Raw genomic sequence first — 17743 nt, 5'->3', positions numbered from 1 at the left:
TATTGCAGCAACAATTGCGCACGAGATAATACCAACGAGACCAGTACCTATGCTAAGCGTGGGTACTAGTCTCATGAGTACCCAACCACCACGATCACTGTCGTCGTCCCCAACAGTTAACTTCAAGTGACATACTGCTGGCAAAATGAACAAGAGTGAGAGACCACCTATTGCACCGGTGGCACTCATTGCCTTCGCAATCGTATATCGCGTGAAGATCGCAATTTGTGCCACAGCTAGCATCGTAATCGCTGTGACGACGGTGCTCTTCCAACCAAAGACGTTTTGGTTTGTGGCACTTTTGCGAGCTGGGGTCGTGGGTTGTGACGATGTTGTCTGGGACCAAAAGAGGATATCGGCTTTCTCTGTGTCAAGCGAATAGCTTGCCCGGTAGAAGAATCGAAAGGTATGTCTCGAAACAACAACCTACAATGAAGAGCAACGATGGTGAATCTGCATGAGCTCTGTGCACCAAAGTTGTGTGTGTGCAAATATCACATCTTACCTCCAGTGCGATGCAGACAATAGCGCAAAAAGGGATCATCATCCAGTACGCCCAGCTGCATTTCGATGGGATGTCGCCTCCAGCGTTGATATAGTTTTGTAGTACGTCGGCTCGGGTGTCCGATAGGAACGACACGTACCCACCAATACCAAATCCGAGGGCCCAGAAGGTTGATATCATTGTGGAACCGATCGACAGCCAGGCAAAGCGGCCGATCGAGCGCTCTGTGAGTGCGTAGAATGAGTGAAATATATGGTGTGGACTCGAGAAAGACGTCGCTAGAATCGCCATGGAGTGGCATACGGCCACGTGCATTGCGAGATAGTCCTCAGGAAATCCTCGGGAAAACAATCGTGCGTCGCGCCTATGAAGTCCAGGTGCATTCACCAGAACAAAGAAGCACGCGACAAATAGCGCCAAAGCTACAAGCATGCACGAGCGCTTCAATTTCGTGTGAGATGACCAGATTAGGCAGAACGGAATCACCACTCCAATTGTCTGCAGAGAAGCAGGTCAAGTAAACTACGTCAGAAACGTCCATGGGGTCGAAGCAAACGAAATGGACGAACCAAAAGTTCCGCGAACCGTACGCGATCTCTGAGAAACCAGGCCATCGTGGGAAGTCTGTTCAATGTATCGTCATCTTCTTGCCCTAAGCCAAACGCTTGTGTCAACAGCACCGGCAAGTCCTGGAAGAGGATGGCGAAATACGTCGAGATGAGACCTCCTGAGACCGTGAGCTGGAGTAACCCCGCTGCGATTGCACCTTTCGAACCGAAAGCCATGGCGGCTAACCCATGCAAAGAATACACTCCGTGCGAGATACCAAGCTGCACAAGCCGCAGTCTCAAGGCGCAGGCCACGAACGCAAAGATGGGCAACAGGACCAGTGTGAGCACGAACCCTCCGAGGAGAAAAACATAGGGCAGCACCAGCGCCGTCGGACCAACACAGGCAGCAGCCTGAATGATAGCGACGTGAAGAGCCGAGCAGTCTCCCGGCGCAAGGTCACTCAGCTCTATGAACGTGTCAGGACTACCAAGCAGATCGTCGTCATATGTGCTGTGTCGGACGCCGCGATTGTCGTGGATGGTGTACGCCGACGATTTGATGGTGGCGTAAGCGTGACTCGCCTTTGCGGATTTCACCATGCAGATCAAGCAGCTAGCGGTCGCATCCAGCTATGAACAAGATATGCCCAGCAATGCTCTGTGCCTCTTCAGTCTGGGATCCGGTCCATCGCGATCTTCATTGGCGTCCGTCCATCGACGTCCCTTGACTTTTGTGGTGTCGGGCTCAGATCGGTATAAATCATGCGCCAGCAACGACGCCTGCGAGGTGTGTCCAGGGAGCTCGCACTGTTACTTGGTGTAGTAGCCTTCGCGTCGGCACTGCAGCCGGATTCCCAGGTTGGAGGTAGCGACATCGACCCTTTCAAGCTCGCCGGGGCATTCGAGGGCGTCCCTGACGAGAATGTGACGAAGCTTCTGGATGAGATTGTAGCGCCTGCGTCGTTAGAAAGCGAGAAGGCTGTGCCTCCTCCTGTGAGTGAAGGATCGCGTGATTTAAGGCCATTCACAGTGTCGAAGACAGAGCAGCATACCAGAAGCCTCACAACCGCAGTGCCCTATGGAGGAGCATTGGTCGCTGTTGAAGCCACGGCTCTACTTGTCGGTGGAGCAACGATCGCCGTTCTTCTCATTGCCAAGGTCAAAGGACGCTATTCTGCAGCTCAGTACGAATACGGCGAAGGTGCGCTCTACTTCTACATGCTGACTCACGATCGAAAGGCTGACCCCCTTGTGCTACGTTTTAGCCACAGATAGCGCGGACCCAATGCTACAATCGCTTTTGTACAGCGACATGGACTACGCTGCGATCTAGGAAAGCGTGAAAAGCACAGTGATCTCGGCGCTGTAGGCTATCATCATTGTTTAGTGATGTTTAGCAAAATGCACATTCACTGTATTTTCGGGTTATCAAGGCCGAATGCCACCCTAAAGTTCTGGTACACTGCAGCTGCCAGCTCATCGGCTACTGTGCCCCGGATCTCTGCTGCGCTCTGCAGCGCTAGTTTCACCATTGCAGGCTCGTTGATACCGGCCGTGTCTCCTTGCAGCAGTAGTGGCAGACTATCGCCTTTCTGGTCTTTGAACACTTTTGCGGCATCCTCTCGAGACGGAGCTTGATCAGGTGCATCTGTTTCCAATAGCAATGTTTCCAGCGGTAGCTCCTTGCAACAAGCTGCAGCCTTCGTCATCCGCGGATCCGTCAATTGCTTGGCATTCAGTGAGAAGAAAACCTTCGTGCCTCGTAGCGCCAGAAACAGCCTCATCATATCTGGCGGACCGCTGTATGAATGAAACACAATGACAGGAGGCAGTCGACCGCCTGAGCGGTTAACACCCAGCAGAATCCCCAGTAGCTTGCCGTAGTAGCCCACACAATGTAGCACACAGGCCCGTTTCAACTCCGCAGCGATCTCCAGTTGCGCTCGAAACGCCTCCAACTGAACGTCCACAGGTACCTGCCGTCCTCGAGTGCTCTTGCACAATCCAATCTCCCCCACCTGCATTTAGTATTGTTTCTTAGTCCATGGTCAAGGCAACTTCAAGCTGAAATTGTAATCAGATTCGCTAGTCGCACATACACTTGCTGTGGGGTGCCGCGCCAACGTTTCCTTCAGTGGCCTCAGGTTCTCTGGAGTCATTGGCGACAGCTCCTGAGCCCACCACGGATGTACCCCAAACGCCATCACAATCTTCAGTGAATTGTCGCGCTCTTGTTGACCCACAAGCCGCTCCAGGACTCTCCAGTCCTGCTCGTGTGTAGCACAGGACACGATGTGACTCAGACCAGCATTGCGGGCCCTAAAGAGCACGCCTTCGAACGTGCGACGGCTGGATGGAGAGCTAACAGACCATAGGCGCTCGTTATGGAGGTGGCAGTGTGCGTCGACAAGTGGGGACGTCATTTTGAAGCTGTGGCGAAGGAACGACTGGATGACAGCACGACACATCAAACACTCTTTTTTATTGAAACCTACCTAGTTTCATAATGGCGCCCATCGAATAGCTTAATTGATATCCTGAAGCGCATCAAAACAAATGAGTGGGAAGAAGCCGTCACGCGCAGTGTGGGGCCTCACGGAGGAGCAGGCGCTGTTGGAGCTCTTTGAGAAGGCGCGCGAGGACCCATCGAGCTGTAAAGGGCGGGGAGTGAGCCCCGCAGCGTGGGCCAACATCGTTGCGGAAATCAACCGCCGCTGCGGCTGCACGTTTGTTATCGGTGTGTCATTACAAGTTTTGTAGCTAGGAAAACAAAGTAAATATTTAATTTTTATGGCATTTTGCAGACCAGATCAAGTCAAAATACACGCGTACGATGATCGACTACGAGCTGTTCACGGAGGTGGGCGGGGGAGGCTCGTTGACGGACCAAGACTGGGACACGCTGATCACTGCAAGGCCCGAGAACGCGTCGAGACTCCGCCAGTTCAAAGAGAGCGGCTTCCCCCACGCTGAAATTTGTCGTCGCATTGTCGCGACTCAAGGGGAGTCGACGAGTGCATCGGGTACGACGTCGGGGAGACCAAGGGGGCGGCCGCGGAACGCCACGAAACGATTGAATCAGTCGACTGCTGAAGAGCCGACGGTCAAGAAGGTGCGCATTGACGTGGGGCAGGATGGCAATGGATGGGGCCTTCGCGAGGAGAAACTCCTGCTGTTTCTGTGCTGGAGAGCGAAGAATGACCGGGAGGTGTCCGGTGACGAAGGGTTGAAGCCTCAGGGATGGCAAGACGTGGTTTCCGAGCTCAATCAGCACTACTTAACACACTTCACTGAGAGTATGTACTTTGATGAGCTGCACGACAGCGGTAGAGTCGTGGTTGTTGATCATTTGGGTGGTATTTTTATGTCGCAGAGGAAGTGAAGGAGAAGTACGTTGAGCTGATCCAACGCTATACCCAGTTCAAGGCCGCGACAGGCTACTCGGGCGTCGCGGACTCGGCCCCCAAGGACGAAATGGACTGGGAACGCCTCATTCGAGAACGCCCGCGGTTTTATCAGCAGCTTCAGAAGCTCCAGGAGCAGGGTGGCTTCCCGCACGTCGAGGCGTGTAGTCTTATCAAGGGTACGATTACAAGATATTCATTCATTTGCACTTGCTAACCGATGTGAATTTTGGATGCTTTCCAGGAGACACACAACCCAACGGAATGGGCCCGGTGAGCGTAAGTGAATTTTTATCTACTGGGGCACTGGAGATCCGAAAGCCTTCGCGTACTGCTAGCCCAGCCCAAACCTCTGCCCACGCTATTGCAAGTGCTCAAGCGTCCCTGTCAGCTAGCGCTCTCTCCTACCTATTGCCAGCAACCGGAAATATAGCGGCTTCGTTGCAGGCTGCTGCGAATGGTCACCCCTCTGCAAGCCAAGCCGGGTCGGGGCCAGGGGTTGGTGCGACTCCAGCCGTCTTCACTCAAGAGCTCCACGACAACCTCAACATGTTTCTGAAGACAGCCACGGCGTATCTCGTGATGCTCATTAACGACCACAACCAAGACAATGGGATGTAGGACGACGGACAACATCTCCCCGTTTGGATCGCCATGACCAAGTACGTGGTGAGAGGCTTTTCAAGTGACGTTTTTCAATGCTCTTTTTTGCTGTTTGCTCTGAGATAATGCCTTGCACATGGCGGGCCTGTTTTGAGTGGGATCCTTCCTGTTTGAAAATAAAGTATGCGTCTTGCTGCAGCACAACTTCTGTGATAATGTTGCTGAATAAAAGTGAAAGAACAGAGTTTTCGGGAACTGCCCAATAGCCTAAGTAGCTTCTCAGCATTGAAGCTCATAAAAAACGATGCACGCTTCGAGTCAACGAGCAGTGTGGGGTTCACCGAGCTGCTAGAGCTCTTTGAGAAGGCGCGCCAAGACCCAGAGAACCGAACGGGTCGCGGCGGTACACCAAATAGTTGGAAAAATATCGCCGCGGAGATCAACCGCCGTTGCTCCAGCAGCTTCAACGTCGGTGCGTACCATTCCTACCGTTAGAGATAAACATGATTTTATTGTATTGAATTCATGATGAAGCAGACCAGCTTCAGTCCAAATGTTCTCGGCTTATGATGGACTACGAGTTGTTTAAGGACGTTGGTGGCGAGCACGCGCTCAATGACCAAGATTGGGACAGAATCATCCGCGAGATGCCCGAGAATGCGTCACGTCTACATAGATTCAATGACTCTACAGGCTTCCTCCACGCTGATATTTGCTATCGCATTGCTCTTAGAAAGGAAGAGTTGACCACGGCACCGCTGTCGGGGACCCAAGCCTCTAGTAAAAGGCCAGATCGAGCAGAAAAAACGAGTTGCCGGAAGCTAAAAGAGTTTGTGTTGAGGCTGACCACGGAGCTATCAACGGGGGTGACCACGAGGAAAAGCTGTTGCTGTTTTTGTGATGGAGAGCTAAACACGACAGTGAGATATTTGCCAACGAAGGCATCCAACCTCAGACGTGGCTCGAAGTGACCAATGACCTCAACAAGCACGGCAAGAGAAAATTCGACAAGAGTTTGTGCTTTGCCAACTTTCAATATGTGAATAAGCTTGTGGTTTCTGATGTTTGTGGTGCAATGCTGCTCTTGGATGTAATATAGAGCAAGTCAAGGCGAAGTACTTACAGCTGATGCTATCTTACGACTGATTCAAGCGCGCAACTGGGTTCTCGGGTGCACTCGAGACGGTCCCAAAGTGCGAAAAGGACTGGGACCAGCTCATGCATGAGCGTCCAACCTGTTCGCTGGAACTGCAAAGGCTGACGAACCGAGGTGGTCTTCCGCATGTGGAGGTGTGCAGCCTGATCAGTGATAAGTCCTATTCAAGCCGATCTACATGGAAAATAACTGACCTGCCTAATGTGGCGCGCTTTCAGGAGACACAGCGGCTGATGGAATCGAGCCTGCTAGTCTTGAGGACTTCCTAGCAACGGGGGTACTACAACAGCAATCACGGTCGGCACACGTGATGAACAAGTTGGCACCCATTCCAGTTCACGTCCTCCCCTTCCAGCAACGACCACTGACTCGGTGCAATTGCCTGGCACGAATGAGAATCCAGAACTCACAGCGACAGCGGGTCAAACCGAGACTACCCCAGGAGCCCCTGCTGCTCATGCACCGACCGTCTTGGCGCACGAGCTGCACGACAATCTCAACATGTTCTTGAAGACGGCCACGGCGTATGTCGTGATGCTCATCAATGAGCACAACCAAGGGAGCGGAAACTACATGTAACGTTAGCGCTGTTTGCCGGGTCGCGACTTTACGTGGTCGCGGCAAAAATTGATTTTTACCCGTGGGAAGATGGCCAGTTTGTGATGCGTCGAGCAGCCCCCCTCTGTTAGACAATATGATGGTGTCGCACTCTCTCCATTGCAGCAAGTAGATTGCATACAAACGTTACTTTATACACAGATGCCTGATATCAGATACTGCAGGATCCCACTACATCAAGTGAGACACCAAAGGGTTCAGTCCTCTGACACATCATCCCTCTCTAAAGTCCGCACTCTTCACACCAACACTCATATTAAAGCACACCAACGAATGGTCACAGTACTATTTCCACTCCCCAAACCGTTACACATAAATGTTTTGACCAGCAAAAAGTCTCCATTACCAATTTCGCGCATGACATGGCGTCTTCCCCAGGACGTCGCGACGGCGTCTCCTCGTCGCCGCGCTCGAGCTTCGTGCTATTAGAAAGCGATGGCCAGCTGTCCCCAGGCCTCCTGCACAGCACCCACAGCGACGGTGGCCCACTGCGAGGCCTCCCGGGGACATACCGAGCTCCGCAGTCGCTGCACTCGTTGCGCCGCATGTACCCCCCGACGCCCTCGGCCCGCAGCGATGGGGACGGCACCCGCAGCGAAGGCGGAGGCGAGCGGACTAACCGCCGACGTCTGGACTCTATCAGCGACCTGTTCCCCATGACGGGGTCCAACGTCTTCACCAATCCAGCCAACATTATGCCCACGAGGGAGGCCTCCATCCTCATCGATACGGACGTGCAGCAGGCTCAGGACACAGGACACAGGCCAGGACTGCAGCAAGCAGGATCTTCCATCCTGCACTCGGTCCTGGAACAGAAGGGAGAGGGACACGGCAGTCGTGTCACGAGCTCGACCAACGCGTCGGGACGCAACGTGTCGTTTGAAGGAGATCCGATGGGGCAGAACGCGCCCAGTGAGAACACCAGGTCACGCAGCAGCTTCCTGGACGGGATCCCGCCTATGGAACCGGCGGACCGCGGAGCTAGGTGGGCGTTCAGATTCCGGAAATGCTTCAAGTGCCAAGGCCGACGTTGGCACCATTGGCGACCGAAACAGAGACTCTTGGCGCTGTGGAAAAGAATGGTTCCGAACTGGGACTCTCTGGGACTGAAAGCCACGCTGCTGCTGGCAGTGATGGGTGTGCTCGTAGCGGTAGGCATCGCTGCTCTCCTGTCGAATGCGGCGCCAGATAAGGTCCACATGGTGGCACGGTGTTCTGTACCTGGCAGTATGGAGAGTTATTCTGCGTCGACGGCTTATCTGGCTGGAGTGTTGATCCCGACCATGAACAACTTTGTTTTTATGGTTGTGTCACTGTGGATCGGTATTCTGTGCAGTCGCAGTCGCAAACGTGTGTTGCGTAGCGCCCCTTGCAGCATCAGCTCCAACCTAAGTAAGTTTCAGTTCGTTGCCTTCACCATTCTGAGAGCGTTGCCTAACTATTTCTTGGTGTTCTTTCTTGATGACAGAGTCTGCATTTATGCTTCCGTGTTACGAAGCGATTTGGTACACGATGGCTGCTCTGTCGGCAATTGGGTTGGTGCTCTACTTCGTCAGTTTTCAAGCTTATCACAGCGATAGCGACAAGACGTACAGTGCCCTTACGCTGGATACCGATCCCAATTATCCGTGCAGCCTGGTCACGATGCCATCCGTGTGGGTTTTGCAGCTGCTGCCAATGCTCATGATCCAGCGCAGTGTCTCCCAAGAAGCGGTGCTGCGCGCGATCTGTTATTCTGGAGCTGTGTGCGTTATCTTCGTGATATGCAATATGACGCTGTACAAGATAGGCCACGACATTGCGGACGGCATCGCGATGACTATTCACGTTCTGCTACTCGTATTTTACATCTGGGCCAAGTTCGCTTTCCACGCTCGAGCTACGTTCGACTTCTTCTTCGTCGCCGCCGTCGTCACTTCGATAGCAAACATCACGAGCTCCATCTTGGGACTCGCTCACTTGGATGCAACCACCACATTGCCTATTGTGCACTGCATTGTCACGGGGTTAGACTCACTTATCGTCGTGGCCGTCCTACTTTCGTTGCGTGCCGATACACGATACTGGTTGGCCATCGATGACGGTGGACCAGGTAGGCCAACGTCTTCAAGCGCAATGCGGCGTTACGTGAACCTGCTGTCGGAGCGCGGCATGATCACCAATTTTTCCACGCGTACGTCGGTATACGACGTGCATCACATGATCGAGGAACACCGGCATAACGTGGTAGATTTTTCTGCCCTGGCACTGGACTGTATTGTTGCGCAAGGAGCCACGTCTATTGTGATGCGTGGAACGTTGCGCAGGAGCACACCTGTGCCTATCGCGCTCAAGATTTACACCGATGTGCAGGTGACGAACGATGAAGTGACCAGATTTTCGCGCGAGACAGCGCTGAATGTGCAGTTATCGCACCCGAATGTTGTTCGCTTCTACGGTCTGTGTGTGGTGCCTCCGTCTATTTCGCTCATCTTTGAGTTTTGCGAGTACGGTGCATTGGACGTGACTTTGCGTGAAACCCCCGAGATTTGGACTCTCGCAGCTAAGCTCAAGGCATGGCTGGATGCCTGTCGCGCAGTTGCCTATCTGCACAGTTTCTCGCCTCCACTGCTGCACCGTGACATCAAGACGGACAACTTTCTGGTGGGTCAGGACTTCTTGATCAAGCTCGCGGATTTCGGTGAAGCAAACTTGCTGCGACCAAGAACAGATGGTACCATGACGATTGCCGGCACGGTGGACTACATGGCACCGGAGATGATCAAGGGAGGCAAGACGGCGCGATACGGCACTGCTGTAGACGTTTACAGCCTGATGATTACGCTGTGGCAGATCATGGTGCCTAGACGCAGTCCATGGGAGGCCAAGACTCACCTCGAAGTGTATCGATTGGTGGCAAACGGCGAGAGACCTCCACTTGTTCCTTCCATTCCGAAGGCTTGTGCCGAAATTCTCGAGGCTGGCTGGGCTGCCAATCCTGGTGATCGCGTTGCAGTCGAGGATATTATCCCGTCAGTTCATCGACTGTGGCTTCTTGCGTTGCACCAAAAACCTCTCAAGCGCACGAAGCATTGAGCTTGACTCGCACTGCAGCTACTAACGTTCTACCTAGACGATGCAGTCTGTGTTGGAGGCCTTTATCTATATTGTAAATTTCTTGTTGAGTACCTTGCAAAGGTTCGATCGCGTTCATTGACGACTACTTGCATTGTTATCATGCATTTGCCCATAACGATCGATCATAGTTCCGTTAATGAACGAGGAGGCTCCGATGGGGCCGCACTGTTTCCATCTCCTTTCTCGCGATGTCGGTGTTTTCGTGATGACCCGCTCTTCTTGTGATGTGAAGAGGAAGAAGGAGCGTCATCCTTATTTTTTTTCTTCTTCTTGCCGCTCTTCGACTTGCCTATGCTCGAACCATTGGCAGCAGAGCTACCAGTCAGCGACCTTGAGGACGCGCCTTGTTTCCGTATTACCTTGTCTCGCTGTGCCTGGCGCTGTTTCGCTTGCAGTCGCTTCTTGCGTTCCTTTTCTTTCGCCTGCATTTGATTCCAGTCCGAGTCGAAAGCATGAGATTCTACTTTCCCAAGCATCGACTCGTCGTCTAGTGGTGTTTCCTCCAGGTTCTCAATACTGTCATCAACAGAAGGGGTGCGCGAAGACGGTACCGATGACACTGAGTATTTGCCAATCTCGACGTTGTCCTCTGAAGATGTAGGTGACGGGGGAGAGGATTCTCTACCTTCCGGTGCGGAGCTGGCACTGGCAATGTTAGCTGTTACATCAAGTCCAGAGACTCGTTTCTTGGAAGCCTTGATCTCAAAGCTGAATGCCTCTTTATCGGGGAGCGATTCTTCGTTTTCGCCCTCACTGCCAGCACTTTCATCAGCATGGCTGGAGGTTTTCACAGGCAGAGTTGCTGATAAGAAATCCACGTCACTGGACTCGTCAAAAATGTCGAAGGCTGCATCCGATTTTTTAGGAGAATCTGCAGAATAGGATCTCTTGGGAAGCACTTGATCGTCGTCGGAGGCATCATCTCTCTCACTCAAAGTGGCATCATTCGCGCGTGCACTAGTTGATAACGCTTCAGATGGTACATGATGGTCAACCAAGACAGGAGGTGGAGTGGTATCTTGATCATCATCACGCTTGTTCCCGCCAGGAAGTGCAAATTCAACGGTTGACTCCACCGATTTATTTCCACCCACCGGCTGAAGCAAAGACTCTAAATCTTCGCCCCCGGTTAGGCGAAGATTTATAGTCTCATCCCTAAATGTGCTGATCGACATCCAGTTCGATGAAGTGTCTGGAAGAAGAATGCTTGGAACTGTAACCTGATCGCCTTTAACGTCTGAAAAGGCAGAAACTTGTGATTCTTTATGATTCACGCTCAGCAAACTTTGATCCAAAACAAGATCTTGTGTCGAGCCATCAGTTGTAATGCTTTCATCGGCAGGTTTCGTTACAGCAAATGGACTTCTGTGAGGTTTGTGTCTTCGAGATTTGTTTTTTCGCATCTTCGTCCAGTTAATCGCGAACTCTTCATCCTCGTCGGCGTCGTCCGGAGTTTGCGAGTCCAAAGAATAAGTGCGAGCGCCAACAGGTTCCACAGATTGTGTGCTAGTTATGACAGTAAATGAATTCCCACTAACTTCATCGTCACTAAAGGATGTGGAAAACGCGTGAGTGGATAGAACACTTTTGTCCTTCAGCAACGGGTCAGGCTGAGACTCCAGGACGAAGTTCTTGTCTTCTCTATCGTGAGCGTCATCTCCACCATAAAATTTGGTCACATCACGATCATCGGAGGAGTCGAACAAAGCATCAATCGGATCCTCCTCCTCTGATTTCCTTTTCATAGGTTTTGATGCAGGGACAACATCGACCGCTGGTGGTGTAACCAGTTGATTTTCTGACTTCCTGGAGGAGTCAACGACGATATCGTCAGGTCCATCGTTTGTCTTGCGCCGGAATGATTGTTTACCACGGCGCCCTTTAAGAGATGCAAATTCTGGTTCGCTCCCGGAATCATCCTTATTCGCCATAAGATCAATATTTTTGCGACTTGATCGACGTATCGATTTTGCGGCTCTTGTCTTAATCGGTTTCGGTGTAGGCTCCACATCGTCGCCGCTGTCTTCTTTGCTAGCACCTGAAGCTTTGGGCCCCGTCTGGAAAAGCGCTTCGTAGCTAGTTGCAGCACCAAATGTCTCCTTTTCGTTAGGACTGTCATCGAACAGATCAGCAAATGAGTCTTTGCGCTTTCTGGCGTGTTTCTTTATACTTCCAGGTCTTCGTTTGCCTTCGCGTTTCGGTGCTGGGTGAATCGAGGAGGTGTATGGAGCACTGGGTTTTGCACTGTCTTCGTCACTGCTGTCGTTATCAAATATGCTCTCCTTGCGAACACTTGGACTTGCAGAGCTATGGCTGACTCGTGGCTTATATCCTTGACTGTTATTACCCCCATTACCTTTTCGATTGCGAATTAGCTGCTTCAACGCCGCTAGTTCACCTTCGAGGGAGCTAATCTTGTCCACAATAATGTCAGCGACTTCACCTCCAACGTCTTCGTCTTCCCTAAGGACCGTAGTAAGAGAAGTAGCCCCTGCAAGCGGTTCTGATGGGGCGTAGTATTCGCGTTCGCTACTATTTGGGGCGACTGCCGGGTTCGACACTCGTGGTGATTGTAGCTCTGTTGATACCGACCGAATAACAGAGCGAGGTACCGCAGCTCGTGGAGGGACCCTTGCGGCGACGTACCCACCCGTTGCAGGGTCAAATACGTAGTCATTTGGCTCTTCAAATTCAGCAAAGAAATCATTAACTGATTCCTTGGCCGGCGACTTGTTTGAAGTCGAACCACGCTTCAAGTCATCCATGATGCTTCCAAGTGGAGCAGAAGAAGTATCGTACTGAAACGACGAATCTCGATTATCATCGTAGGCCGCACGGGGCTGAAGACTGGTCGGAACGGCATACGTAGCCGTTACAAGACCTGGAACTGACCGTACATTGCTCCACGTGAATGCTGACTCCTCCGACTGAGATGCATATTTTCGATCATCCAGTACGGACATTGCTGCAGATTGCCTCCATGTCTCGGTAGAATTGTTAGATAACCGCGTTGGGGGTTGAGATAGTTTTGGCTCATCTCCAAGCGTGAATTCATCGGTTTCATCCATGGATCTTCGATGGTCAAAGCGAGACACACCAACGGCAGAAGCATGGTACGATCCTCGCCCTGTGTTAGAGCTTTCATCACCGGCAGCTGTCCATCCATTTACCCCCGCTGAACTGTACCGGCCAGCACCACCGGCAGCTAGATCATTTTTCGGCGACTCAAACAGATCATCAAACGTATCTCGACGCTTACGCTCTGGCCTTTGTTGAATTTGGTCAAAAGTTTGGCTTGTGGCGCCGACCTCTGAAGGTACAGATGTCTCAAGCCGAGAATGACCACCTTTAGGGTCGGCATACGCACCCACGGTGTTTCGAAAGTTCGCTTGTGTGGCTGGCTCTTCGCGACTGGTTTCATAGTAATTTACGACAGTGTGTCGCGCAAGCCCACTCGAAGCTGGTTCAGTTGGAATACTGTTGTCAGGGTGAGTGCTCTCAGGTACACCGACAGTGTGGATTTCGGTACTGCCCTTGTGTGGCGAAGTCACCGCCGCAGGTGGCATCTTGGCAGACTTTGGTGGTGTAGTTGCCTTCGCCGTCCTTGATCCCATACCAAAAAACCGCTTAAGTGCCCCAGTGATGCCGCCCTTTCGATTTCCGTTGCTTCCAGTAGCGTTTGTACCGGCACTGCGCACTCGTTGCTTTTCAACAGGAGAGTTTGATGTATGCGAAGGATGATCCACGATACTATAGGAATCTTGCTCGCTCGAGAAGCGATGCGCTGGCACATTTGGCGGTAGCGCCGAACTATTCACCCACTCCATATCACTTGCAAGTTGTTGCTGTTGGTCCTCTTTCCTTCGACGTTGCGCCTCCTGCTCCGCGATGGTTGCCTCAAAGAACCCCGGGGAGTCGTCAACGACAAACTTGTCAGCATCGTTTTCATAAAACGTAGGCTGAGTGGAATTGGCAGTAGGTCCTAGCATGGCTGGTGCAAGCAAGCGAGGTTCATCTTCCGATGAATATGATGGATTCAGTTCATCAAGCGTCATATTTTCGTTGCCCCGAGCGCGAGGCTTGCTCACCTTGATTTTTCTCTCCTTCCTTTTCGAAAAAGACTCACGTCGCTCTGTCCCAAATATGTCTTTCAAATTATCTTTGAGCGTAAGGCGAGGCTGAACCTCGTGCTCTGGAGGCCCACCATCGCCTGGAGATGTGTTATGTTCTGACAGTGTATGACTGCTGTCATAACTGTAGGGCGTAGCCACCGGTTGCTGCTTTGGCCGAGGCATGCCCACAGAGTGATCATCGTCGTGACCAAGACCGGGCCCACCCACACCATCATATTGAAATTGCTCCGAGAAGTAGCCATTGCCGGTGAGATGACTTGGCTTAACACTGTGGTCGGTGTAGGCCCTTGTTGCTGGCTGCTGTTTTGGCCGTGGCATTTCTACGGATAAATCATCATCGTGTCCCAGTGCCGGTCCTCCCACATCATCATACCGGAATTGATCGGAAATGTAACCCTTGCCGGTGATTCCAGCAGTCAACCTGCTTCCAGCCATCGGCTGAATTACCGATGGTTGATCTGTTGCAGATGAGATGGTATATGTATCTCTTACGCGATCTCTCCAACCGCGCCCCTTGGATCCAGCCTCACCGTGCTGGCCACCGTTATCGCGAGAGCGGACATTTTGATCTGGCACATCCGTAAACCAATCGTCATCCGCGCCATCGAACAGTGCTGCTTCGTTCTCCTCCTCTTCAACTTGTCTTCGTGAAATTCTATCCATTTTTACAACCGGCGGTGTTACCTCCCTCTTCGCCAGCTTTTCCCTTTTCTTCCGTTCCCTTTTCTCCACTTTCTTTCTGGCCTTTTCATCAAAACCATTATGTGTTGGAGAAACCAACACATCAAGAGCATTCACCGAATTATTATGATCAACATCACCAGACAATGTTGCTGTTACTGCTACCGCCGAGGGGCGTTCATCACCACACGAGTCTTCAAACAAACGCGACGTTGTATCGCGCTCCTGACCCTCACCAGAAAGAGTTTCGCGATCATAAGCTTCTTGTTCCGCAAGCAACTCATTGTTACACGTAGTGCACACTCGGTGCTTTCGATGGGAGAACTCAAAGTACAAAAAGGACGAGCAGTCTGAGCACATGACGCGTCCACAGTGGCGACAGTGATGTTTACGTCTCACGAGCGAGAAATCCGACTTGCAGAGCCCACACTTGGCCACCATGACGTCTGACTCCCACTGCACGTCGAAAAGCTCCTGACTGGCTTTGCGGCGCGGTTTCCCGTGCTTTTTGCGCCGTTTGTCTTGCTTTCCCAAGTCCGTCGTGTTACTGGCCGAAGACCCTGTTCTATCGCGCACAAAAGACCTGGAAACGACGCTGCTAGGAGCTGCGGGACTGCGTGTCGAGAGTCGAGCGCCTGGCGTCGCTGGCTGAGCAGCAGGGGCCTCTTTATTGCGATGTTTGGGCTTCATTTCGGGGGAAGACGCCGATGGCGACGGATAATCGGCGAATTCGCCGCCACCCTGAAGCGTTTTGAGCAAGAAACACATGGAAATGAGAACGAGAAAGAGGAGTATGCAGGGAGTGCAGTGGGGTGCTGGAAGGGGGCCTACCTCGTCGAAGAACGGGTCGTTCATGCCGTCCGAGTCCGCGTCCGCCTCGATTTGTTCTCTGTTTGGAACTGAATAGGTTGCTTGTTGTGTGCCATACATGCAATTAGTCAAGTTGCAGCAACTTAACCGCTTACTTCAACTACGACTTTTTACGATGGCTACGTGTGGGGTAGCCTATTCATCTTTGATGTAGATGCGGCTTGGCAGCGAGAAGCCGTTGAAGGTAGAGCCTGTGGCGAAGCTGTAGGCGCCCATACGCGGGAACGTGATCCAGTCGCCGACTTGCAGAACAGGGAGCGCCGTCTCACGTGTGATGGCGTCCTTACCGTCCATGGTTGGACCCCACACGCTGCACGGTACTGGCTTGGACGCGTCAGCGTTGGCTGCTTTAAGCACCACGGGTGGTGACACCACGCACAGATGTGGCGTGCTGAACGAGCCGTGCTTGCCGTCGTTCACAATGTACATGTAGCGCGGCAGCTCCGAGTTTAGCTCGTTAGCAGCAGAGTGTGTACGCTCAGTGAGTTCAGGGTCGACCTTCCGTCCGACGACGTTCACAGTGAGCGTGGCGCAAGCTGACACGAAATATCGTCCTGGCTCAGAGATGATACGCACGCCACTGTCTTCTGGGAAGAGATCGTCCAGCACCTCATTGATAGCTTCCGCTGCGTCTTCGAACTTGACAGGGCCGAGGTCGTCCCCAGCGAAGCCGCCACCAAGATTCAACAGAGTAAAGTGATAACCAGCTTCCAACCCCATTGCGAAGGCCTCCTTGGCCCGTACAATCGCATCTACGAAAGCACTCGCTTCCAAGACACCCACACCCACGTGAAAGCAAACGCCGACCACGTTGAGCTCCAGACGTTTTGCTGTCTCTAGAAGCGCCGGCACAGTCGCCATGGGCGTGCCGAACTTGGGGCCGAACTGGTGTCGCGCCTTGGAGTCGTCAACTTGCAGTCGTAGTACAAGCCTCGCCTCGGGGAACTCACGGTGGATCTTGCCGAGTTCGTCACTCGAGTCGAAGGTCATGAGCGGCACGTTATGCTCGCGAGCAAAGCGCAAGTGAGAGCGTTGCTTCATCGTGTTGGCGAAGATAATCCGTTCGGGTGGCACTCCGTGGCTCAAGGACAGCGCCACCTCCGACTGACTCGCACAATCAACCCCAGCTCCGAGTTTGGCCAACAGTCCCAGCACGCGCGTGTCCGGGTGGCACTTGACGGTGTAGAAGGGCAACACGCGCGGAAGCTGCGTCACCATGCGCCGGTACTGGTTCGCGACGTGCTGCAGGTCGATGGTGTAGAAGGCGTCCTCGGCCGCGTCGCCCAGTGATTCGATGTGCGCTCGAGAGGCAGTCAGCACGCGCTCATCCATCGTTGCAGTCGTCATCTTGGCACTTGGAAGGAGTTGCTGCCTGTTTGTTTCCAGCTCAATTTGGATAATGAGATCGCCCTGCCATCGCAATGACGGGGCGGAGGCATCATCAGGGCGATTGCGCTGCCGCTAGCGGCATGTGGTGGCACATGTGCATTGGCCGATGGAAGTCTTGACCCGATCTTACACTGCTGACGAAGTGCCACCAGCTATTAATAGTCACACCACTCGACACAATCCAACGGGTTGAAGTTTGTGGCGCTAGAAGAGGATGGGCGGAATGGCTACGTTGCATGGTCCGATTGCATGGTCCGATGTGATCATGCTGTGGTTTTTTCTCTCTCTTCAGCTTCAGCTCCATCTTATGCGAACGCCTGGTTCGCAACAAAAGTAATGCGCGGGTTCAGCTCTGGCACTTGCACCTTTGTTAAGACTCGCTTGTTAGAAGCCTCCCCGCTGGCCTCGTCGCCGCCGTCGCAGCTTTGAATCTCGAGCCCAGCGCATTGCGTGCCTATCAAACGGGCCTGTCGTCCTCGAGGTGACACACCGCGGTTGATTAACGGCACCTTCTCCCCATCTTACAGGCATGCACGCGGCGAAAAAAAGCAGGTTGTCTAATTGCTAGCGCTCGCTCAAGTATCTCGGGCGTCTGGGTAAGACTGTGTGGGCAAGCAGCACTCAAGCAGTCGAAAGAGGCACAGCTGTCGTCTGAACGCCGCGTACGTTGAACGTGCATAGCAGCAGATGTAACCAACGAGCTTCGTGGAAGCTCG

At 52.7% G+C, this 17743-nt stretch overlaps 8 protein-coding genes across 8 annotated transcripts; 3 read left to right on the top strand and 5 right to left on the bottom strand.

Moving 5' to 3' along the window:
- Positions 1-71: 71 nt before the first annotated feature.
- On the bottom strand, positions 72-1656 carry KRP23_2307 (uncharacterized protein; the record flags this gene model as incomplete). The annotated part of the gene is made up of 4 exons (XM_067887027.1): positions 72-97; positions 177-426; positions 506-1003; positions 1075-1656. The coding sequence occupies 4 exons, from the start codon at positions 1654-1656 to the stop codon at positions 72-74; spliced, it is 1356 nt and encodes a 451-aa protein (XP_067749653.1).
- A 162-nt stretch (positions 1657-1818) lies between these two features.
- Positions 1819-2389, top strand: KRP23_2306 (uncharacterized protein; the record flags this gene model as incomplete). Its single annotated transcript, XM_067887026.1, has 2 exons — positions 1819-2257; positions 2322-2389. 2 exons carry the CDS (start codon positions 1819-1821, stop codon positions 2387-2389), a joined length of 507 nt encoding a protein of 168 aa, XP_067749652.1.
- A 76-nt stretch (positions 2390-2465) lies between these two features.
- Positions 2466-3479, bottom strand: KRP23_2305 (putative metal-dependent hydrolase YcfH; the record flags this gene model as incomplete). Its single annotated transcript, XM_067887025.1, has 2 exons — positions 2466-3074; positions 3156-3479. 2 exons carry the CDS (start codon positions 3477-3479, stop codon positions 2466-2468), a joined length of 933 nt encoding a protein of 310 aa, XP_067749651.1.
- Positions 3480-3612: 133 nt separating this feature from the next.
- On the top strand, positions 3613-6209 carry KRP23_2304 (uncharacterized protein; the record flags this gene model as incomplete). Its single annotated transcript, XM_067887024.1, has 8 exons — positions 3613-3793; positions 3861-4352; positions 4430-4639; positions 4705-5077; positions 5393-5535; positions 5601-5892; positions 5985-6076; positions 6163-6209. The coding sequence occupies 8 exons, from the start codon at positions 3613-3615 to the stop codon at positions 6207-6209; spliced, it is 1830 nt and encodes a 609-aa protein (XP_067749650.1).
- Positions 6210-7199: 990 nt separating this feature from the next.
- On the top strand, positions 7200-9912 carry KRP23_2303 (putative serine/threonine-protein kinase drkD; the record flags this gene model as incomplete). Its single annotated transcript, XM_067887023.1, has 2 exons — positions 7200-8229; positions 8306-9912. 2 exons carry the CDS (start codon positions 7200-7202, stop codon positions 9910-9912), a joined length of 2637 nt encoding a protein of 878 aa, XP_067749649.1.
- Positions 9913-10076: 164 nt separating this feature from the next.
- On the bottom strand, positions 10077-11129 carry KRP23_2302 (uncharacterized protein; the record flags this gene model as incomplete). Its single annotated transcript, XM_067887022.1, has 1 exon — positions 10077-11129. The coding sequence occupies one exon, from the start codon at positions 11127-11129 to the stop codon at positions 10077-10079; it is 1053 nt and encodes a 350-aa protein (XP_067749648.1).
- A 3925-nt stretch (positions 11130-15054) lies between these two features.
- On the bottom strand, positions 15055-15623 carry KRP23_2301 (uncharacterized protein; the record flags this gene model as incomplete). The annotated part of the gene is made up of 3 exons (XM_067887021.1): positions 15055-15077; positions 15161-15509; positions 15600-15623. The coding sequence occupies 3 exons, from the start codon at positions 15621-15623 to the stop codon at positions 15055-15057; spliced, it is 396 nt and encodes a 131-aa protein (XP_067749647.1).
- Positions 15624-15773: 150 nt separating this feature from the next.
- On the bottom strand, positions 15774-16985 carry KRP23_2300 (Ornithine decarboxylase; the record flags this gene model as incomplete). Its single annotated transcript, XM_067887020.1, has 1 exon — positions 15774-16985. One exon carries the CDS (start codon positions 16983-16985, stop codon positions 15774-15776), a length of 1212 nt encoding a protein of 403 aa, XP_067749646.1.
- Between the last annotated feature and the right edge of the window lie 758 nt (positions 16986-17743).

Source organism: Phytophthora ramorum (genome assembly GCF_020800215.1).
Source record: "Phytophthora ramorum isolate Pr-102 chromosome Unknown Phyram_PR-102_s0002, whole genome shotgun sequence".
Classification (NCBI taxonomy): Eukaryota; Oomycota; class Peronosporomycetes; order Peronosporales; family Peronosporaceae; genus Phytophthora; species Phytophthora ramorum.
Note: the sequence above shows the minus strand (reverse complement) of the source record. Positions and strands in the feature narration are given on the sequence as shown.